Raw genomic sequence first — 24,266 nt, 5'->3', positions numbered from 1 at the left:
ATTTTGAATTTTCTGAAAAACATACTTTTGCGAACTCGTCCTAGACGGTTCGTCCAATTTGCACGAAAATTTAACCAGATCATCTTCAGACCATGCTGACAAAAAAAAGTCAAGTTGATTCGTGAAATCGTTTTCGAAAAACGCACAAACAAATTTTACAAAACACTTGCGAAAACATACTTAAGGCAATATCTCTGCAACGCTTTATCGCTTTCAAACTAATCTTGGTACATGTCATTACAAGCATGACCTGAGCCAACATGCAGCGTTTCGGCGCAGCGCCACCTACTGGTCCGGAGATACGAAAAATAGCTATTTTTGCTTATAACTTCTGAACCATTGGTCAAAAATAAAAGTGGTCTCGTTAGATGCAGGACGGCATGTCGAGTCGACTGATATCCAATTTTACCATATCGGCCATTTTGGCTGTCGGCCATTTTGATGTGCTAAAATGCTGTATTTTATGAATGCATGAACGGATTGTTACGAAACTCTGTATGGGTCATCACCACGATGCCCTTAAGGAGCCTGAGAAGGTTCGAAACACCACCACCTAGTGGAGCATTTTTTTTCAAATGCTTATTACTTTGGGTGTGGTTGACTTATTTTCATGAGACTCATCTCCTTAGACTCTTGAATCGTTGCCGAGTCCAACGATACCAGATTTGCAAGGTTTCTGCGTATGGTTTGTGCAGTATTGCAATTTAGCGCTTAAAAAAACATTAGCTGATATCTTCGAAACCGCTAGTCCGATCGAGACGAAACCAGCGTCAGAAGTTTGAAAACATAGGTCGCTTGTTAAATGTTAATACCCAAATGTCAAAATATTGATAGTAACAGGTAGTAAAATCCAATCAAAGTCAGGTGTCAGTAATTTTTTACATGTTTTTTCATATAAATGTCTATAACTCCAAAACAAAATGAGATATTTTCACCAAAATTGACACACACATGTATGGGCTCACTCCAAGGACACCTACAAAAAAGTAGGATTTTGCCTCAACAAAATATGACATTGGCTCTATACAACCCAATGTTTTAATGTGGGGTTTTAACATTTTTGCTTAAAATTGTCTTCAAATGTCTTCACTCATTTTTTTCAGTTGGTCTGCTGCTAGCTTCCTTGTTTGCTTCTGTTGCGCTTGGCCCCGGTATTGCTGCTTGCAGCTATATTTATCTTTATAGTTCTATCATTCTTGGTGTGAATGGGCCTTAACAGTGATGCTTAACTTAGCAAACAGGACAAACAAGGACACACACACTTTCAGATGACCAGTTGTAACATCCAAATATCTATACACAAGGATATATATATATATTCAGAATTTTTTTTGTATATGTCAGATGTGTTGGCGTTAATGCTTTTACAGCAAACACATAATCAGATTTGCAGAAACCTTATTTGTGCACCACAGGCCAAATTTTTTTGTGTTGTGTAAGTAGTACAGGCTTAATACAAAAAATTAAAAAAATTTATTTATAGTGCTAATGCACTGATTACATAAGTAACTAAGGATTATTGTATATTATTAAAATCACTTTACAGTCAGTCAACTTATATTAAATGGTTTGAAACTAAGGGCACCATCATGGATAACAGTCAGCATTTGCAACACTATGTTTGCCAAAAAAAGTTGAAAAGTTTGGATCAGAAGCAAGCAGGATAATGGCCCCTGAGAGACTATAAATGAAGCTTAGAATGAAAACTGGCTAAAAATGAGCTACTGAAATGGCAACTTCTAATTGTTTCTTATTTTTAAAAACTGTATATAAAAATGTTTGTATTTAAAATATTTTTAAATTACTCTCATATTTTTAAATATTATTTGTTTCCTCAGATTATTTGAACAATCTAGGTGAAGAATCCCCAGACTACAGAGATGCAGAAGGTGAAATTATTAAATTCCATTCCATTATTAGACACACCTTTAAATCATCTAAATACATACAGTACAACAACAATTTGATCTGAATCTTCTATTATATGAAAAAAATTATATCTTTATAAATCTTTACAGCTGCCCTAGTGATAGTAAAGGAGGTGGCTAATCATGCAAATGAATTCGTAAGACAAGAGGTAATTCAGAATCAATTGTTTCTTTCTAAAATAACTATAACAGTTTTTTTGGTAAATCTTGAGAAATGCAACGTTTTTTTCTTTCAAACAGGATAACTCCCAGAAACTCTATGAGGTTCAGTGCCGCTTAATTGGGAATCACGTTATTGTCCAACCAGGAAGGGTAGCTTAACAACAACGGTTCACTCTTGTTTAACTATTTTTCAACAGTAAATGCTTTTGTAATAAATCCATGCTTGTTTCTAGGTTTTGTTAAAGGAAGGGATATTGATGAAGCTCTCCAGGAAAGGGATGCAGCCTCGAATGTTCTTCTTAGTAAGTGACAGTTGTCACACTTCTCATTCGATTTTATAAAAAATTACAACTTCTGTATTTGAGAAATATTTGTGAAAGTTATATAGGGATATAAGTTATAAGTGAAACCCTCTATTCAGCTGGCTGGGCTTTATTTTACCATGGGACTTAATTTGATCATAGATGTTAGGGTATGATAGTATTAGTGAATATATAATGTATAGAATACAGAAAATCAAATCAAATCAAAAGCAGAAATTGTGGTGTTTTAAAAAAAACTTTGTTTATGTTGATCTTATGTGAACTTTTGCGCAGGTACTTTTTTCAATATACTGTATATAATAGTTCTATAAAAGCTCTATAAAAGTTTTTTTTTTTTTTTTAACAGTTAAGTGATAGTCTTCTTTGTACCACGCTAGTATCATCGAGCAATTTCAAACTGAACAACATACTGTCGTTGGCTGAGATGAAGGTAAGATGTTTATTCTTTTTCATAGTAAAATTAAATATAGTTAATTATTAGGTAACATTTTATTTTAAGGTGACGTAGATACTGAAGTTACATGCACTTACTATACTGTAGTAATAAGAATAATTTATACATAATTATAATCAACTAAACCTAACCCTAACCTTAACTCTATATTAAGTATGTGTAGTTAATTAATATTACTCAATACTTATTTGCTTAATTACACTGTAACAACGTCACCTTCAAATAAAGTGTAACCATTTATTATTTTTTATTTAAAATTAAATAATTGTCATCAATAATTTTTTGTCTGTATTTTCCTCAGGTTAGTAAACCTAGTCAAGAGGGGTATCAAAATGAGCTGAACATTGAGAGTGTTGAACGATCTTTTATTTTATCTGCCAGGTGAGAATTTTTAAAAAGTTTTAAATCATGTGGGTCAATGATGTGATGCAATTTTTTTCTATTAATTAAAATCTATTAATTTACTCTTTAAGTTCACAAAAAAATAAATTCTGTCATCGTTTATTCACCCTCATGTTGTTCCAAACCTACATGCACATTACAGATATTTTAAAGAAAGTTTTATCTATTTTTATCAGTGTTCATTATATGGACAAAGAAAAAATATTTTTTCAAGATCATATGTGTATCACAGAAGCAAGAAAGTGATACAGGTCTGGTATGACAAAAGGGTAAATCAATTATGATTGAATTTAAATATTTTCTGCTCAATATGTGAAGACTGGCCCTTATTTATTTCATGCCCCATAACAAATCAATACAATTGAATGTATAAGTTTCTGATTTACAAACTCATTTTATCCACAAAGCTCTGCTGCATGTCGAGATGAGTGGCTTCAGGCTATTTCTACAGCAATCAATGATTATACCACCTTCACCTCAGTTAGAAACCACGAGATGGTAAACCGACTGACTGAAATGACTGAAGTTTAAATCATAAATAAACGTTATAATAATTTTTCATGTGTGCAATTTTGTTGTCAATTAAATACATTTTCCAGGCAACCCAAAACGTTCTAGACATTGGGGCCCAGCTGGGAACCATAGCCCCAATATGGATCCCAGATCCCAGAGCCACGATGTGTATGATCTGCACCTGTGAGTTCACCCTCACCTGGAGGCGCCACCATTGCAGAGCCTGTGGGAAGGTGAGAAGATCTGGTTCCCTTTAGTTAACAAAGACCCCATATTAAATTCCATTCTTGGTAATCCGATAACAAGCAGCAAAACCAGTGTGGCGATGCATGTCCACTATGTGATCCAATCACTCAAACCACTTTCTGACATAGGCATAATTTGCAGGTGGGATGGGTGGGACACTTTTTGCCAGGGTCGATTTGGTCCCCACTACTTTTTGAAACATCTCGCGGCATGGATGTACCTGTTTTTAGTCTACAAAAGAAACATTATTGATTAGCAATTAATTAGTTAGAGTCAATCTGGCGCTGGAATGTGTAGTTTTTGAAATCAAGCTCATTGCCACTGTTATCCGTTTCGGAAGGCAACTGTGCGTCTTCACACAGACGAGCGCTTCAATCTATCGCTTAACGCCATTAAGACTCTTTGTTTGTTCCGGTGAAATCCCAAATCAAAATGCACACAAGTATGGCCATACTCTTGAATCACTGATAAACACATTTGATTTGAATGAGAAAAAAAAGATTAGATCCTAGAACCTCTCTGAGGTGCTTAACAAAAGTTCTACCACCAGACCAGACCATTAAAGCACATGATCATTCCATTTACAATACAGATTGTTTCAAAGCAGCTTTACAGTGATAACTGGAAAATCATGCAACAATGTTTGTTTTGGCTCTACAGCAGCTCTAGAGGAAAATAGTGTCCAGCTTAAGTAAGTTCAGTGTTGATTAATTTCCGTTATTAATTTAGTAAATTTTTTTGCTCTGGAGAAAACGTTGATGTCATTGTCCCACTCAGTTCAGCTCTCATACAATGTTGTCAAAGCAGGAGGATCAATAATAACAATAATTGTCTAAGCGACTAAGCAAACCAGAGGCGATAGTGGCAAGGAACCCAAACTCCATCAGGTGACAGAATGGAGAAAATGGCCTTCACAGGGGAGAGTTTAGTTGACACAATCTCTGCTGACTCTTCAGGGCTGCGTTGTGGTCGCGTCTAGGCGCAGGTCCTCCATCTGAACTGGATACGGCTTTTATCCAAAGCGACTTACAACTGAGGAAAACAGGAAGCGATCCGTCATGAAGAGGTGAATAATGGATTGAATGGAGGGAAATAGGAAAAGGACCTACTGCCTGCAGTTGATTTTGATATTCTAGGTATTGTAAGGAATATAATGCGTTAAAGCTTGTTCAAGTATTTAGTGTATTTAGTGTTTACCATTTAGTGCTTTGTAAGTAATTAGCAAGATTTTAAAATGTATACAATGTTTAACAGGGAGCCAATGCTGTGTTGACAGAACCGGGCTAATATGGTCATCTCCTGGTTCTAGTAAGAACTTGAGCTGCTGTGTTTTGGACCAGCTGGAGTTTGTTTATTAAGCGAGCAGGGCAACCACCCAGTAGAGAATTACAATAATCTAGCCTTAAAGGTCATGAACTGTTCTGCATTTATCATTGATAGCATATGTCGTAGTTTAGATATATTTTTAAGATGGAAGAATGCGGTTTTACAGATGCTAGAAATGTGGCTTTCAAGTGAAAGATTGGTATCAAAGAGCACACCCAGGTTCCTAACTGACGACGAGCACTTGACAGAAGAGCCATCAAGTGTTGGACAGTATTCTAGGTTACTATGTGTGGAGGTTTTTGGTCCAATAATTAGAAAGAATTAGATTTTTTTCAGCATTAAGTAGTAGGAAATGACTAGTCATTAAATGTATTATATCAGCTATGCATTCCGTTAATTTTAACGGAAAAGATTAATCAGGGTGCTCATTGTATTAGCAACCTCTCCTGTTCCTCCCTCTTTTAAAAACAAAGTTACACCACTGCTTTCCGATGTGTACATTTTAGAATGACATGAGTAAATAGTGACAACATTTTTGGATGAATTATTCCTTTGTTACCAGTTGTAAACAGCTATCTGTCTCAGGCCAGCTGGACAATTGCGATTAGATCTCTTGAGATGGATAATGAGGTGTAATAGAGTCCCGCAGGAATGAGCAATAAGCAAGTTAGCATTTTTGAACTTCCGGTTCCATTGTCCCAAAGTCAATGAGTTTTTTAAAGACGTTTTTGATTAAATATCTGAAAAGAGGTCTGCGGTTAACACAAGCTCAAGATATTTTGTCTTTCATTTTTTATATGTTTTATTATTGCCTAGAAGAAACAAGCAAAAAAATGTATCTATCTTTAAAACCTTCTAACTTTTAAAAAGTAAAAAATACAACTGTCCTAATATAATGAAATCATAATTTCATTGATTGGTTGATTTTTAAAAAATCAACATTAAAAGAATGATATTCTTGAAAATGTATGCTTGGAAGCTGCTTCACAGAGTATGCTCTTGCAGTGTTGCCATGTCCTCAGGTCCGATTTGTTGTTTGGGTTTGGCTCTTAAAGTGATCGAGGTAATAGAGTTATGAAAGTGGCATAATATTTTGGTCTTATTTTCAATATAAAGCATTTGGATTTATTTAGTTTATTATGTGCTTGTTCTTGTTTGTTTTTTCTAGCAAGATCTGGCAACACAAATAGGTAAAGATAACTTTTTTCCATGTGATTTACTTGCACCCCACATAGAAGTGACACATCTCTGATGTGTGTTTTGATCTGTACAAACTGCATAGAATTTTTGTAAATGCAGGTATCACTAACTGCATTTTTCAGGAGTTAATTTGGATGTAAAATGCAGTTTACTTAACTGTGTGTATACAGAACAGGATTAAATTACGGAACTGTGTGTGTACAGAACAGGATTAAGCACTAAAAAGCAAATCGACAAACACATTTTGTTGCAGCGTGTACGTGGCCAAGAAAGTCAAGTGGTGCACCCAACATGCAGAAATAAACATAAAACAGGAAATTATATCATACACTCAAAAAAATATTTTGGTCTAAATATAAGTTTTATGTATTTGAATTACATTACAATTTTCCATCCAATTGGACTACATAGTTTTAACATAAACAAACAAATAAACTTAATGTGATTCATATTTGTCAGTCAAACGTAAATGAAATAGGTACGTTTTATGTAATGGTACACAGAAAAATGCCCATGATAAATTAACACAGCCTAGTGCACACTACTGAGATAAAGTACCATTGAAGCAGTGTTCAAGTTAATGAGATAATTGAGTGATGATTGAGAATTAATGATGAACACCTGATGATAATGAGCAGAATCACTGACGGAAAGAGAAACACAAGAACTACAACTGACTTCAGCCACAGCCTTAGATGAAATCAACTGAAGATAAAAGAAGACATTAAACCTCTGAAGATATCAGTAGATGAGGATTAAACAACTTCACAAACAGCATTGTCAGCTTCACGCATTACTAACCAGACTGACTTTATTTCTGTAATTTCTGTTTTAATGAAAATAATAGTTTCATAGTATGGAAGTCACCATACTGGAGATGTGTGTCTGCTTTAGTTGGGCTCTTGACCCTTAATTTTTTTAACTGTGTGTTTATAAAGCACATTTGTTATTTCAAGGGAATCCAAGAGAAAATATTATCAGGTGATGTTGGCTATTTGTTTTGGCCTGAATCACTGCTCTAATTTAGAGGCTAATTTGCTGGTTATAGAGGTAATGTGTTATTAATTGTGTTGTATTCATAATATTAGCCATGGGATTATGCAGCACAAAATACAGGATGGTTGTGTTAATTGAATAATATCCAGATAAAAAAAAAAAAAAGTGCACAAAAGGTTTTAATCTACGGCATTACTTAGACACACACAGACATCATGAATCAGCGTTTGAATCTCTACAATGGTGACAATCAAAAAAAATTAAGATAAACAGATCAACTTTGAACATAAAACAAGCAACTAAAATGTCACGACAAAAACAGCAAAAGTAAAAGCAATTAGTAAGTATCAAAGAAAATTTGTCAATTCAGATGCATAATTTATTCATGCCACAATGCATGCTGGGACACATGGGGGGGTTGATTGGTGGTACCCAACATGCACTGCAGCTTGAAGATTTTAATTGATTGTCACCATTGTTGAGATTCATACATTGATTCTTGATGTCTGTGTATATCTAAGCAATGCCATAGATTTAAATCCTGCATATTATTCGAATACCACAACGGTGCTGTAACTCGTGCTGTATAGAATCACATGGCAACTATTATGAATAAAACAAAACTATTAACACAGTACCACAATAACCAGAGTATTAGACTCCGAATGAGATCAGTGATTTAGCCACACGATGTCACTATATAAATAGCCAACATCACCAGATATTCTCTTGGATTTCCTTGCCATAACAAATGTGCTTTATAAACACACAGTTAAAGGAGCTAGAGAAAAAAGTTAGAGAGTTAAGAGCCCAACTAAAGCAGACACTGATCTCCAGCATGGTGACTTCAAACAAAACTATAAACAGAAAATTACAGAAATAAAGTCAGTCTGGTTAATAATGCGTGAAGCTGGTAATGCTGTTTGTGGAGTTGTTTAATCCTCTTCTGCCAAGATCTTCAGATTTAATGTCTTCTTTTATCTTCAGTTGATTTCATCTAAGGCTATGGCTGAAGTCAGTTGTAGTTCTTGTGTTTCTCTTTCCGTCAGTGATTCTGCTCATTATCATCAGGTGTTCATCATTAATTCTCAATCATCACTCAATTATCTCATTAACTTGAACACTGCTTCAATGGTACTTTATCTCAGTAGTGTGCACCAGGCTGTGTTAATTTATCATGGGCATTTTTCTGTGTACCATTACATAAAACTTACCTATTTCATTTACGTTTGACTGACAAATATGAATCACATTAAGTTTATTTGTTTGTTTATGTTAAAACTATTTAGTCCAAATGGATGGAAAATTGTAATGTAATTCAAATACATAAAACTTATATTTAGACCAAAATATTTTTTTGAGTGTAGAGACTAGAGAGACCCCTGCAGACCCTCATGATTGTCAAGGTCAATACATTTCAGATAATTTGACATTGTAAGGCTAGTTCAGGTTTTATGTCTTGTGGTGCCACTCCACAAAACCTTACATTCGAATGCTATTTAGACAGCAGCATGTATTACTGTATAAGGCTGTTGTTATCATTGATTTATGTTCACTTAAGACATTAACGTTAACAAGAATACTTGCCAAGACAGACATTCTGACATAACAGTGTCTGTGTGTGTATTTGACTGTTTGAATGTGCAGCAAGCCACGAAAGAGAACTTAATTCTGGATCGTGCGCTGTTCGTGAGGCGATTTTATGTGCACGCACTTCAGTGTATGTGTGTAAGACAGCACGAGAACCGCAATAAGTGTTTTTCCACAACTTATTGCTCTTAATAACTCTCTTTTTAACATCAAGCAATTCACAGGTAAGTAACAGTCATGTGCCCAGTCTATTCTCTGCTATATGCGTCAACCTAAAACTGACTTTGAGCAACTTTTTGAAGTAGCCTATTAAAATCATTCAGATATTGCAAGCTTAGATGCATATCGCATTATGTAAATTTGAAATATTTCGATAATTTTTATATATATAGTGCAGCCTTAGCAGTGAGAAAGCAGCAGTTTAAGAGCATTTGATGCATATGTGTGCATATGTGTGCTCAAGCTCTGCAATTCACCTGCATCATGTCGACAGATGATTTTCCCGGCAAAAACGTCTAGAGTCTACAGGCGTTCATAGAGAATCTAGGAAGTTGGAGAAGGTCTTGTTTTGTTACAAGGTGTACACATTTGCAATAAAAAAGTGATTAATACATGAAATATATATGCATATATCCCTTATTTAAAAATTCATATTATTTAAACAAATACTTTTTGCCTTATATACATTTATTTGAATAAATATTCAAGGATTATTTTTTAGTTTTCTTTCAATATTTCTTTTGCATTCAATGATGTTTATGCATTCTTTTCTCTTGGCATGTAGGTTGTGTGTCAGGCCTGTTCAACTAACAAACAGCCACTGAAATATATGAAGAATCACCTTGCACGAGTTTGCGATCTCTGCTTTTCTGCTTTGCAGCAGAGCAATCCAGGTTTATCATGCAAACACACTCACACAGAAACTCTGTATGCTTTAATTGATTTGTATGTACTTGTATTGATTTGTATAAAATAAGAGCATGTGTGACATTTTACTCATATTAGGTGACCAAGCACCCAGTAATATGCCTCTTTCGCCTAGCAAGTCCCCTGGTTCCTTTCCATTCAGAAAGCAGAAGAAAATACCAGCAGCCCTAAAAGAGGTGATGATCCAAAGAACTGCAACTGTCTTTCCTATGCCAATCAAAGCTGACTCAATCTGACCTAATATCATAAAGATGATGAGTTCAGTGTATTGAGGTTTGCCTTGCTCAAGCCATTGACAATTGTCTAGTTTATCAAACTATCTTAAAGACATAGTAGTTTGTGATGTGTGATATGTAAATATGTCAAATGTATGAGTTAGATTTATGAGTTAATTTAATACACTACTGTTCAAACGTTTGGGGTAAGTAAGAATGTTTTTTTGAAGATGAGAAATGTATACTTTTATTCAGCAAGGATGCATTACATTACTCAAAAGTGACAATAAATAATGTTACAAACGATTTTCAAATGAATGCTGTTCTTTTGAATCATAAAAAATGCAGGTCTTCACAAAAATATTAATCAGCACAACTGTTTGATAATACCCGATTTTACGAGGTGGCTACTTTGTATGAATTTTGCTAAATTGTACGTTTTTGACGAGTTGCCCAATTCATATGATTTCGTACGAATGACCTACCCCTAACCCCACCCCTAAACCTACCCATCACTGTGGTTTAGGCAAGTCGTACGAATTCATACGAGTGAGGTCATACAAATTTATACAAATTAGCCACCTCGTACAAATACATACAGATTGGTCTTGTGATATAGCGTTGGATAAAGTTTTTTTTTGTTAAAAAACATTTAAAAATCCTACCAATCCCAAACTGCTGAACAGTAGTGCACGTCAGTTAATTGAAACCATTCATTAATTTTAGGTTTCAGCTAACACAGATGGGTCCTCGATGAGCGGCTACTTGGAGAGGACGAAGGCAAACAGGAAACAGTGGAAACAGTTCTGGTTTGTCATCATGAACAAAGTTCTGTACACGTATGCTGCCAGTGAGGTAAGAATATATAAATGCAGAAAATGGAATATAATGAAATACTTAGCATAAATTAGTACACACCCTCTGAACAAAAAAAATACATTTTTATTGATATATTCATTAATGACCACTATTACAATTCATTGAAAGGTGAATTTTTTTTTTAAACGTATACTTTAAAAAAGGGAAAATGTCATCAATATCTGTAAAATAAGTAAATGATCCAATTTTGCTTAAATTGAGGGTTGCAAAAATGAGTACACCCTTGATTAAATCAAAGAAAGGTGTAATATTCTAGTATGTCCTCCAAAATTTTTAGTCTACTGCTCTTGGAATTGAGGGTGTAAATTCACAACAAATGTTCACATCTATTGTTTAACTCCTGGAGTATGACCTCATTGAGTGCCCTGATGTTTGATGGGTGACATACTACTGAAGGATTTTTCACCTTGGGAGATTTTTCACCTTTGATTGTGTTTACAGTGTGCAATATAACGTGTTTATGTTTCGCGTGTAAAAAAAACACAGTATTTTTCACACAATTTACTTATCTGTATACCGCTGTTTTCACTGTCCTAAAAACGGCTTGAGGATTTCCCTGTTCTATGAAGTCCCTCCTTCAGAAATACGTAACGAGTTCTGATTGTACCAGCGCTTCCCGTGTTGTGATTCAACAGCAGCTTAGGGCACGTTGCCCGGAAAGGTCACGCCTCTTACCATAACGGTGAGATGCATGTGCTCAAATTACAGCGTCCTTGAAGGCCAAACAAAGGTGATTTGACTCCGGGATGAAAATAATAGCGTCTCGACGACATGGCGACAAACACACTACAAACGCAACACTTCCTCTTCTACACGTGGGAGAGCAACAAGACCACGCCCCCTTTTTTGCATATTCTTGAGGGCGGAGGTTAGTCAACAAACTGTTCTACTGACGTCATTAAAGCAGGATGTACAGGGATGTAGTCCAAACCGGCCGTTCGCTGTAGGCTGTGAAAGGGAACTTCTGTTAAATAAAATATCTCGCTTGGCATTGAACTTTGAGCTTTATAATTTTACAGGTATTATTTATGCTCTAACAGCAACATTACACACTAACTAAAGTTTGAAAAATGGGATCACGAGGAACAGGACCTTTAACAAGCCGAAATCTCCGGTTTCACCATCTACACGTCAACGCTGTAAACTAAAAACCTTTGCTAAAAATCTTCACCCTGACCGGAGTTTTCAAAAAAGTCCGGTTTCAGTAACCGGAGACTGCATTTGCGTGTGGATGAACAGCCAAACCGCGTAGAAAAAGCTGCGGTTTTGAAAATACCCGTGTTCGTGTGGACAGGGCCTAAGTCATTCATTGTGAAGTCTTGTTTTGTGTATACTTGTGAAATACTGCATTTCTGAGCGGTTTCCCTGGTTTCATGTCTCTTGGTCTTGGATTACTTGCCCGTTCCGTGGATTACCCTTTTGCCTGTCTCTCCTGTTTTGTTTGCCTGGTTGGACTGATTACCTGTTATGACCTCTTGCCTGTTTTTGACTATGTTTATGGATATTAAAATAAAGCTGCGTTTGGATCCTCTACCTTCTGTCTTAGAGCAGTCCGTTACACCCATTCATTCAGCACTCTTATATCCTATGTAAGACTACTAACGAACTTTGTGGGGACCAGGCTCTTCTCACTGTACTCCTCCCCCTTGCTATGCCATATATTTTGGGTGCTGTTAGGCAAATCAAAATGATTGATTTGGCCTAATGAGACCATAAAGTGGATTAACAGAAGTCTATATTTTGTTAAAATGGGTTTTGGAATAGACTAAATGGGCTTCTTGTGCTTTGGATAAAGGTTATGGAAGCCCCCCTTTATATTTTGTGAAGCTCAGCAATCTTTTGCTACACAGCAGAACTATATTCTTTGGTTTTTCCCATTGTGACCAATTAGATGAAAACATAAATATATTGTCTTTCCCTACTTTCATTTGTTTTACTTCAATGAAAGGATAGATTTTTATTTTTAATGAAAGATCAAAGGATCAATCATGCAGATTTATTTTCACAGCATTCTTTGATCATATTTACCTAGAGTGCCAATAATTCTAACCACAAATGCATATCTCAATTGGAGATCTCCATTCACAAATAGACATTTTGCTGCAAATCCAGACAGGTTAAAAAAAATATTTACATGACAAGGCAACCTGAAATTTTGAGATAAATGATTTGGTGGTGTCAGATAATACTATTTTGATGAAAGACTACTAAGACAAACGTTTTGAATTTGGCATGGCATGCACAGATTAATTGTGCACAATAATACAAAGAAGATTTATTAAGAAAACAAATGGAGTCCATTTTAATTTCATGTAGACTTTGAGGTTGGACTGAAATGATCAGAGAGGTAAATGCTAACCCTATTTCTATAGTGCTTCTGGTGTTTTGGAATGATATCTATCCACTGTCTCTGTGACTTGGTGGGTCAAGTTTCTGAGTACAAAATTTGTAATTGATGTGTAAATTTGGCCAATCATCATGAGTTAATGTGTAGTTTCTATCATCAAAAATCCAGCAAACGAGTGAGCTTTTTCAGTTTAGTTTACATTTTCTGGCTGTTTAAATAGTATAGTTTTTCTCATCCAAAAATGAAAAATTGTTGTTGTTTTTTGTTGTTGCAGTAAACAGCAAATCTATCAATCTTAATGTCTCTTTTACATATTGTGAAGTCAGTGTTTTGTAAACATTATCAGATAAATTAAAGAAAAGCACTAAATAGTGCATGTTTTTCCATGATATAGCCTAGTCAAAATTATGTTATGCTGTTATATTTTTGCTTCATGACCACACTTTATCATATTAATAAACTAATGAATCCACTGTTACCAGTTCATTGCACTCAATAAATGTATTTTATACACTATTATAAATGTTTGTGTTATTTACTTTGTATTTATTTATTTTGTTTGTTGCAGGATGTAGCGGCTTTGGAAAGTCAACCCCTTCTCGGATTCTCTCTCCGAACAGAGAAACCAGAATCTTCATTGCATTTTAAACTTTATCATAAAAACACCCTCTACTACATTTTCAGAGCAAGTGACAGCCAGCTCTGTGAAAGGTGAATGTATTGATATAAATTATTTAAAATGTAGTATTCATACATTTAAATGTAATAATCATTGCATATAATGTTTCTCTCTCTCTCATAGATGGATTGAAGCTATCCAGGAAGCCACAGTTCTTTAACTTTCTCTTCCTTAACAACCTGTGACACTTCCATAACTATCAGAGCAGATCTCCATACAAAATACACACAATACCATATTAAAGTTCAAGTGACTAACTTGTTTAAATGTGTGGCTCATCACATTTGCATGTGTTGTAAAGTGAGTTGTTCAATACTTTGTAATATATGATATATATTTTTTAAGCTGTTCTATTTATGCTTTATGGCAAATCCATTGTAACCAACTTTGCACTCAATAAATGTATTTTTATAAATTTAGTTTTTCCTTTCATTTCAGTATTTTGTAATTTTAAAAGTTTTATCCTTTAGAATATTTTATATTGTATTCTAATTAGTCTAATATAATTATACATTTATTTTTTTCAACTATCACTCATCAGGCTCAGGTGAACGTATTTATAGTATTACAAGGCTTATGTGTCACTCCGAGAGAATAACCTGAGGTAATACTATAGTAATGCCTCCAGAAGGACAGGTATGGGGGTGAGACTGATCTGAACTGGGTCAGGGGTCAAACCTACGTCACAAGCTCCTAAGATGGCGTTTTGATGACGACGGGAGAAGTAAGGACCCCTGCCCTTGTTTAAAAGGTATTTGAATATAATACATATATATATATACATATATATATATGTTTTCACATATATATGATATAAACAAATGTGTTGTGTTGAACTGAAGAACTAATGTTGATTATTGAAACACAAACGGCATTAAATGCATTGCGCGATCCGCTTACCTAGCAGCCGTGCAAGGTATCATTTCCTGTTATTTTTTTGCTGTTTTTTTTTCTCCAACGAGCTTTACGTTGTTCAGTGTTTGTCTCTTTGTAAACATCTAGACCACCATCCACACTATTTAGGCGTGGCAGAGAGTATACAATAATTAATTTGTGATATACGCGCCTAAGCACGTCGGTAAAGGATCGGTTTCCGCAGTTCCGCATTTATTAAGACACAGATACGTGTGTTTTTACCTCGGACCCACCGTGTGCTTTAACGAGCCCGGGCGTGTTATTCACCGACACGCTGTTTTCGACGAGTAGGCCTATATGTTGATGGTTTTGTAAGAACATTTTGAAATGAAACCAAAACACATTTTAAAACGCATAGTTTCGCAATTTTGATCAAAGACCAGCCCCAATTAATTAGCACATGCGCGTTTGGTTGTCCACATCAAATACTCGTAATCTGTAACCCGTAGTGTTTAAATGTTAGATTTTTTGTTTGTGGATCAATACAACACCACACCTGACTCAAACACGAGCGCTGACTCTTAATATACTTAAATTAAGACGATTATGCCGATCTGCCTTTATAAATGATCATAGCTTCTGCTAAAATTCTGTAGTTTGTGCAGTTTTTATCAGTACTGTAAAATCATAACTAATTCACTACACTTCAAATAGTGTGAGCTTTATAAATCCATTTCTTTCTTTTTTTTATTGTTTACCATTTTGTTGACTGTCTTGGCTGATCTAAAGTTACCGCTGTTTTATTTTAGTAACAATAGCTTGAGTGACTGTTATGGCAAAAACTGGTTTCTATGGGTGTTTTTGGTAAAGAGACATACCTATTTTTAAATATATATTTTTCTTTTCTCTATCTTAATGCTTTCAAAACACTTTTAAGACCACAATAGGGCGCACCTGTACACATTACAGGTATTTTTTGTTTCAGTAGAGAAATTGTTGGCTTTTCAGGCCTACCATGAACTCTGCAGCAATCCCCAAAATCCCATGAAGAATTGTAATCGGTTGGTAACTCTACACTCAAACTACTCATTTGGTGTATGTGAATGTTTTGCTTTCAACCTTTGTTTAAAATCAGTGACTTAACATCAATAATTATCTATTCAACCATAATTTCTGTTTCAGTGATGTCATGTCCAATGATTCTTCTCATGAAATAAGTCGGCATGAAATGGAATTATTTTCTAAATGCATCTTAACAAATGTATAAATACTATTTTTCTTTTTGTGCTAATTTGTTTCACAATATGGAATAAATGATCTGTTGCTACTTTCATTTAGGGTTGGTTCTTTACCACAATTTTGGCTTCGGTACGATACCAGAATCGAATACTCGGGGACTAGCAGCCCCAAAAGAGAACTGAATTAAAAACAGTTTTATTCAGAACACTGCATGAATCTCTGCAGTAACAAATGCATTGCTTGTTTTCAAGCATAAATATATAAACAGTTATAAACTCCTTACTCATAAAACTGAAGTTAAATTTTGAACTATTATTGAATTACTATTAATGAATTATGCAAAAAGTGTAATCTTCTTATAAAAAGTAACAGAACAAGTGGCAGATCTATTATTTTGCATTTATGCTTCAAGGGCCCTTTCATACACCCGGCGCAATGCGGCGCCGGCCGCAACGGAAGTGTTTTTTGCTAGTTTCAATCCGACGCAGTTATAATTTTCACATCCAGCACCATGTTGTTTAAATAGCAAATGCATTTGCGCACATGGGCATGCTGGTCTGAAAACGAGGTGTGTTCAGGTGCATTGTTGGCACGTTGCTATTTTGAGGAAACTGAAAAGAACTAAGCAATTGACCAAAAAAAACCTGGTCTAAAGTCAATAGCATATTTTTTGTGTTATTTATAGAGCGTGTTCGTAATATGCGCCTGTATGCGGATGCACAACGCTCATACACTCTGCATATTACACACACAGGGACGTGCAGCAGCAGCACAAACATTTTTAAATATTAAAAAGAAAAGGATTCCTCTCTGGAGAAGTGTTCAGTCTTTCCACTCAATTCCGCCATGTAAATAGCGAATCCACCATGGTCCAAGCGAACTGGCTTTTAAAGGGAATAGGAGATGAATGTAGAAACAAACACCACATAAGTAATGATTAAGAGGCATTATTTTTGTTTTAGTCTATACTTTAATTGTTTTCTGAAAATCTTTCATAGTGCACCTTTAAGACAGCAGATGTTTTTGATGATCCATGTCACACAAATAACATTGTCATCTTTTTTTTTACAGTGACACCAATGCAAAACATCAAGGGTAGGCGATGGAGCTCCCCAACTACGCCAGTCAACTGCTTCTCCAGCTCAATCAACAACGCTCCAAGGGCTTCCTGTGCGATGTCATCATCATGGTTGAGAATACGCTCTTCCGAGCCCACAAAAGTGTCCTCGCCGCCACCAGTCACTACTTTAAGTCCCTAGTCCTTCATGATAACCTTATCCACCTCGACCCTGATATGGTGGATCCAGCTGTTTTCCAGCAAATTTTGGATTTCATTTACACCGGCAAATTGTCAGATGACACTTTTGATGGTCTGGATTTGAGCTCTCTGCTCACCACAGCTAATTTTCTCCAGCTTAATGACCTCGCAAACCTGTGCTCCAATAAGATTAACCAAAATGGATCCCTCAATAGCCTAGCTTGTGGGAGCTCCAAATCTTCATTTCACCGGTACGAAGACCACTCATCAGACACTGAAACATACACGTGTATGACTCCTCCCAAAAAAAGGCATAATGCTGAAAGTAAATGCAGAAAAAAGCAGGACTTGGGGTTGGATTTGTCTAAGAAAAATGTAAAGTCTGAGACAAAAGTTAATGATGAGTTTTTTCTTTCTAGAACCATCTCCAACAATATGCAGCTAGGAATAAATGGGAAGTGTGTTCCAAAGAAAGAGAAGTGGATAATTCCTTTGGATGGAGCTCAGGAAAGAAAAAGGGAGGGATCCCGAAGAAAATCCAAGGTTAATGGTTACATTCCTCTTAGCAGGGTTGGAAGTCAACTAAGCCAGAATCAGACTTTCACTTTACAGTTGTCTGTGAAGAAAGAGAAAGGGATTGGAGGGAAAACGGACGAAACTGATGGCCAAAAACCAAGCAATGGCAGCACCAATTTTGTATATCAAAAGGAGACCTTTCTCAAAGAAGCTGAAGGGGACAACCCATACGTTTGTATACCATGTGAAAAGGGTTTTCCCTCTTCTGAGAGTCTCAAATCCCATGTGGAAAGTCATTTGGATGAAGACCTGGATGTGAAGGTTGAGGATGAGGAGGAAGAGGAACGTGATGGAGACCCTGGAGTCACCAAAGTCCCGCAAGAAGCTACTGAAAGCCTGGAGCAAAGTCCACTGAAGTCCCTCAAAGATGTTGACACCCTGCGTCCATTCCCTTGCAACATATGTGGCAAGATGTTCACACAGCGCGGCACTATGACCCGTCACATGCGCAGCCACCTCGGTCTAAAGCCATTTGCGTGTGAGGAGTGTGGTATGCGCTTCACCAGGCAGTACCGTCTCACTGAGCACATGCGTGTCCATTCAGGGGAGAAACCGTATGAGTGCCAGGTCTGTGGTGGGAAGTTTACGCAACAAAGAAACCTCATTAGTCACATGCGGATGCATACCTCAGCATCTTAGAACAGGTCAAAGAGCCCAAACTTGGATAATACAGATACCAACAGTTCTCCATAGTGCTTTGGTTTAGGTTCTTTTAACCAAGGGTTCAGTTTTCCCTTAAGAACACTACAAAGATTCATCTACATCTTCTTTACAGAGTTTTTTTTTTTATAGCTAATTTTAGCTTCATTCCCAATTCTTCTACAATTCTAAAGAGTCCACTAGCTCAAAAAAGAAACCTCTGTAGTCTAATCTAGGGTACAGTTTTGACCATGAATCTTAGAATTCTATGAAAATTCCTCTGGATTTTCTCTGCATAGTTTACTTTTTGATCTTATTTTTAGGTTCAGTTTCAGCCACAAATTCTTAAATTCTACAAAGATTCTTCTAGCTCAAAAATGATAACGCTCTGAAGATCTAGAGTAGGGCTATGTTCACACTGTCAGTCCAAATCCGAATATTTGTGCATCCAAATGGAATCTGATCTAAATTATTGTCTGTCCACACTGTGTATCGCAATTGTTCAAATCTGATTTGTGTGTCCCGTGGCGTTCAGTGTGTAATATCTGCATTGGTTTCTATGGCAATGACATTGCGTTAGTTGGCATACACCAAAAACAACAGCAAGGTGGAGGGGTTTGCAATACAGATGTCTTATTTACAACATAACAATGTGTAACCGCTGCGGTTTATTCCATGTCATCTCTGCCAGTTTTAAAATTCAACATGTCTCCGTTATATTGTAGTTTTCTGCTTGACAGGCGCTTTGCAACAACACAACTTTGCAGCGACTTTCAGAATGTTTCTTATAACAACGTCTGACATGTTTACACTTTACGTGGTGTGAGAAAGTGATAAAACATGCGCAATCCGATTAGAGCCGGTCAGACTGAAACCGGTTTCTAGAAATGCAATTTTAATAGGATTTCAACCCACATATGTAGCTCAAAATGGATTTGTAAAAATCGTATTTCATGAGATCCTTTTTTTTTTTTTTTTGCCGTTCACACTCGCTAAATATGATCAGATTCTAATTGAATATGCACAAAAATTGGATTTGGACTGAATAGGTTTAGGAGTAGCCAACCTGGAGGGCTGCCTTCGAGACTTGTACTGTGTTCGAAACCTATTCGTTCACGATTCCCTACATTGCTCCACTAATATAGTCCACTTGAAGGAGTGAATCAAAACGAGTGAATACGCACACTGAGTGCGCCAGTTCCTACTTGCTGTTTAATAATTATTTGAAATGTATCAAACTGGCAGCTCCAGTAGTAATGAAAATATTTATCTTGAACTCTGTCATGGAAACTAGCATGTATAAACCGTAATTAAACTAATAAGCAATTAAAGAGGAATTTATACCTGTATGATATTACGCTGGACCAGCACAGTTTGGAAAATGGATGGTTGATTGATTCAGCTGCTGGCGCCATCTTCTGACAAGACACAGTAATTAATTTGGAGTGACTGTCACAGTGCATTATGGGTATTCTCTAACTGCTGACCATAGTTCAGTTGTACACTCGTGCATTGTGGGATTGCACTCAATAACGTCCACTATGGTTTTGAACACTATTACAAATGGCTGTCCTATATTTAAGGGATTTCAGACACAGCCTATTTTTCAAACCTGCTCAAATCAACTGATTATCTGCTTCCGGTGTGTTTTATTAGGGTTGGAGCTAAACTCTACAAGGCTGCTGCCCTGCAGAGATTAGGTCAAACCTTGGTCAAACTCACATTGGCTGTGTCCGAAATCGCCTCTATTTCAAATGATTATTCACACTCGTTGTCCGAATTCACTCACTCGTTTTCATTCACTCCTTCAAGTGGACTTATGAGTGGAGTAATGTAGTGAATAAGGGTACAGGGGGCGTTTTTGAACACACCACTTGTTTGTTCATGTGTCTTTGATTAGGGATGGAGCTAAACTGGGCAGTGGCCCTCCAGAGCCGGATTTGAGGATCCCTGATCTAGAGTTTAGCTTCAACTCTAATTAAATTCACCTAATCTAATCTATTCTAGTCATTCAGCATTATTTGGTAGGTGTGTGAGCAGTGTTGGGACTAAACACTGCAGGACTGGCCCTCCAAGAGCTGCGTTTGGCACCCCGATCTAGAGGGTTCTTTGTAGAGTTCTCAGAATTTGTGGCCAAAGCGGAAGACTATCTCAAAAGGAAACATCTGTAGCCTATTCTATGGATCAGGTTGGGCCACAAATCCTCTAGATGACTATTTGAAGTTTCATTGAGTTTACCCTTTGAGCTTATATAGTATTCAGTTTGGATCACAAGTCCTTTAGGATTCTGTAAAATAATCCTCTACCTCTTCTCTACATTGCTTTTAGCTTTTTGTTTGAGCAAATCTTTAATTTTCACCCACACAGCTATTCCTCTAGCTGCAAATGAAACTTATGTAGAGAAAATCTAGAGGATTATTTGTAGCATTCTATTTTTCTACTCTCAAAAAGAAAACCATTGTTGTCTAATCTAGGGTTCAGTAAGGTTTCTCTACAGTTTAATTAAAAAAAATTTTTTTTTAAAGATAATCTAGAGTTCAGTTTTGCTCGCAAATCCCCTAGAATGCTACAAAGAATGATCTTGATCTTGGTAGAAGAATGGCAAAGCCATTCCCTGATAAGTATAAAAATGCCAACTTCAGCCAATACCTGCTGTTATACCTCTTTCTATGAATTTCTATAAATCTTCTTCTTGTGCATGAATTGTTTCTTGTTATTGTTAGTGTGTAGCTATACAAATATCAAGTTTATCCACTTAGTGATGTAGTTTGATCTATTAAAACGAAAATTACCTCAATAGCTAGTAATTCTCTCAGAACTTAAACAACCGAATGTTCCTGGTGATGCCAGTTATTTTACAGCAGTGACTTGCGATACCTCTCGAATGTAATTTAGGAATCGTGATATTGTTTAGGCTTCAGAAACGGACCGCTATAATAAAGCTATCTGGTTGTTTACTTGAATACACAAACTTGCTACCTCAGATTTAACCAAACCCTCTGATTAGCCTGTATGAGATTAAGACCACATGTTGGACAAGAACGACATGCCGTCTTCCATAATACATTCACTCTGTCTAGTTTCATTAATGAGCTTAAACTGACATCTGATCCAGAACAGAGGAGAAAACACTGCCTGTTTTAATGTACACTTTTCAGGGGGTCAGGTAATACTTCACTGTAGGGTTGCGATCTGAGCTAGTGAAGTAATATTGCTTGAGCAATTATGGTGTTTTGATGTACAGTTCCAAAGAAATATTGAATGTTGAAATGCTGAAGAAATACTGTAAAACTATATAACCAAATCTATATTCTTGCTAAATATTTAAGTCTAATTTATGCTTCTTTCAATTCAGGTTTATATTATAAATCCTTTTCTTCTTTTTTCAGGGGTTTTCCTTTGGGTTTTTTCTTTCTTTTATTATTTCCCAATGCTTCAACCAATGGCTTAATTTATGCAGCATGTTGTCCATGTTTGCTTGTGGCATGTGCATTGTTCTTATGATTTAAAAATGTTAGGTTTAGCAGATTGCATTCATGCATTTAGTGTTGAAATGAGACCAAAAGCTTAAAATCAAAACCTACTGTAAATATCTTTGGGTATCTTTAATGTACATGACATTTTATTGTTATCAGTTGATATATTGCTGAAACTTTTACTTGTTCAGATATGAAATGATTTTCTTACTGCGTTTAATATCTCTAAACCATGTTTATTTTAAACTACCTCTGGTTGGGTATTTTGTACATTGTACCACTCGTTTTCATCATGCTGGAGGGCTTTTAAACAATACCTAATTTTGAGGTTGTTTTGTAGCTAGTTGCCTGTTCTGGTGATATTAAAAAAAGGGTACTAGGGTCAAATTATTGTTTAATTTGCTGAATTGCCATTACAGGCACTCTTTGTTCGGTTTGTGCTTGCTTTTTTTTTCTTTATATTGAGATGATTATTTGACATTTTCTGTAAATCAATACAATTCTAGAATATTCAGGAACTTTTTATTACATAATGGGACTTGAAACTGAACTTCAAAACTGTGACAACACTTTCATTTGCATCCTCTGCAAACCTCAGGGACGATTTTAGGGACACATCCCAATGAACTTTTTGAACCATAAAGCGCCATTAACCAATGTTTTTGCAGCTATTTTACTTTAGACATGTTTCAATATTCTCTACAACTAACACAATACGCCTTCAGAAGGTTCGGCAGCTCTTTCCATTTGCAGTACAGGTTTGTGTGTGTACGTGTATGGTTTTGATGTGGTTTTCAAATGCTTTTGAAATGTCAAGTACTTTGTTCAGAAATAATGATACTAAAGTATTTGCCACCTGTTTATGAAAACCAAAGCACATTTTCACTCTTTGAAGAATTTAAGGTCCTGTTGTAAGTAACATTGTTCTCATTTATGACATTAAATAAAATTAAATGCTGATCAAATAACTCCACTTTCCCTTTTGCTTTTTTATTGATGTGGGTATGTACAAAATAAATAAAAAAAGCTTCTGAAATATATTAATATCATCATGTATAATTTCCCTAGTGAAAAATAAAAATTTGAATTTTTTTTTTTTTAAAGATAAGTATGCTACAAATACATTTAGATATGTATGCATGTAAAAAACACAACTTGGAAAAAGTTGAAATTACTGATTTTGTTGTGTTGGTTCAGCAAAAATCCACACTAAAAATCTCGTACAACAAAACAAATCTTAGTACTAATTTCCCCTAGCTTTTTCTTGTTGACTCAACTTTTGTAAATAACAGTTATACAAACAGAAAATAAGTTGTCTGTGACAAAAAAAAAACACGTTTAGTTGAGTCAACGTGACATTTGTTTTCTGGAGAGGTGCAACTATTCTGTAACAAATCTTTTGTAGTTGAGCCAATTCAACATTTTGTGTCTACTGGAAACAGAAGTTCTTATTAAGAATTAACAGGTTCAGATGGAGATTTTTTATTGAAAATGTTTGGTCACCATTTTGGTGATGGGCGTTTCCTTGAGTTGGCCAGTTTGACTCTTGGTGTTTTGTGTGAGTTTGTGGTCTTTGTAATAGTGTTTAGCATAACGCATTTGTTGCAAAGAAAGCCATAACCAAAAATGATCATGTGATCCAGATAAAAGCATTATAAAGGGGAATAGTTTATACTATATTCCTGATCAAAAGTGATTATTTGTGAATTATATTCACATATTAATATTTACCAAACAAAACTTTTATGCAACAGATCAGTCGTTCCGAATTATGATTTTTAAAAACATTGTGGGATTTTTATAGACACACAGACATCAAGAATCACCATATGAATCTCAACCATGGTGACATGTTTCATGCCACAATGCATACTGGGAGCCATGATTTTATTGCTATGTTGGCTCCCAGCATGCATTGCGGCAAGAAGCATGTCACCAATGTTGAGATTCATATGCTGATTCTTGATACCTGTGTGTGCCAAAATACTTTTTTTCCACGTAATGTATTTTAAATTTAGAATGTCTGATATGCTGCA

At 35.7% G+C, this 24,266-nt stretch overlaps 2 protein-coding genes across 4 annotated transcripts in view; both read left to right on the top strand.

Annotated features, from left to right (window-relative positions):
• Positions 1–14,605, top strand: part of LOC307121194 (FYVE, RhoGEF and PH domain-containing protein 6-like) — a 41,377-nt gene extending 26,772 nt beyond the window's left edge. The window contains exons 9-21 of the mRNA XM_079808686.1: positions 1,839–1,889; positions 2,019–2,077; positions 2,169–2,240; positions 2,324–2,392; positions 2,760–2,843; positions 3,169–3,248; positions 3,677–3,767; positions 3,869–4,015; positions 9,925–10,033; positions 10,146–10,243; positions 11,009–11,137; positions 14,077–14,219; positions 14,311–14,605. Of these exons, the coding sequence (XP_079664812.1) occupies positions 1,839–1,889; positions 2,019–2,077; positions 2,169–2,240; positions 2,324–2,392; positions 2,760–2,843; positions 3,169–3,248; positions 3,677–3,767; positions 3,869–4,015; positions 9,925–10,033; positions 10,146–10,243; positions 11,009–11,137; positions 14,077–14,219; positions 14,311–14,347 (1,169 nt within the window). The 3' untranslated portion in view covers positions 14,348–14,605. The remainder of the gene's footprint in view (positions 1–1,838; positions 1,890–2,018; positions 2,078–2,168; positions 2,241–2,323; positions 2,393–2,759; positions 2,844–3,168; positions 3,249–3,676; positions 3,768–3,868; positions 4,016–9,924; positions 10,034–10,145; positions 10,244–11,008; positions 11,138–14,076; positions 14,220–14,310) is intronic.
• Positions 14,606–14,880: 275 nt separating this feature from the next.
• On the top strand, positions 14,881–23,196 carry hic1l (hypermethylated in cancer 1 like). 3 transcript variants are annotated; one of them, XM_079809493.1, is made up of 2 exons: positions 14,881–14,938; positions 17,353–23,196. In XM_079809493.1, exon 2 carries the CDS (start codon positions 17,384–17,386, stop codon positions 18,752–18,754), a length of 1,371 nt encoding a protein of 456 aa, XP_079665619.1. In that variant the 5' UTR covers positions 14,881–14,938; positions 17,353–17,383; the 3' UTR covers positions 18,755–23,196. The 3 variants fall into 3 exon arrangements, with proteins under 3 accessions (XP_079665619.1, XP_079665620.1, XP_079665621.1); XM_079809494.1 differs by lacking the exon at positions 14,881–14,938 and adding an exon at positions 16,031–16,103; XM_079809495.1 differs by lacking the exon at positions 14,881–14,938 and adding an exon at positions 17,083–17,211.
• The last annotated feature ends 1,070 nt before the right edge of the window (positions 23,197–24,266 follow it).

The sequence above is a fragment of the Gobio gobio genome, assembly GCF_949357685.1.
Source record: "Gobio gobio genome assembly, chromosome: 25".
NCBI lineage: Eukaryota > Metazoa > Chordata > Actinopteri > Cypriniformes > Gobionidae > Gobio > Gobio gobio.
Note: the sequence above shows the minus strand (reverse complement) of the source record. Positions and strands in the feature narration are given on the sequence as shown.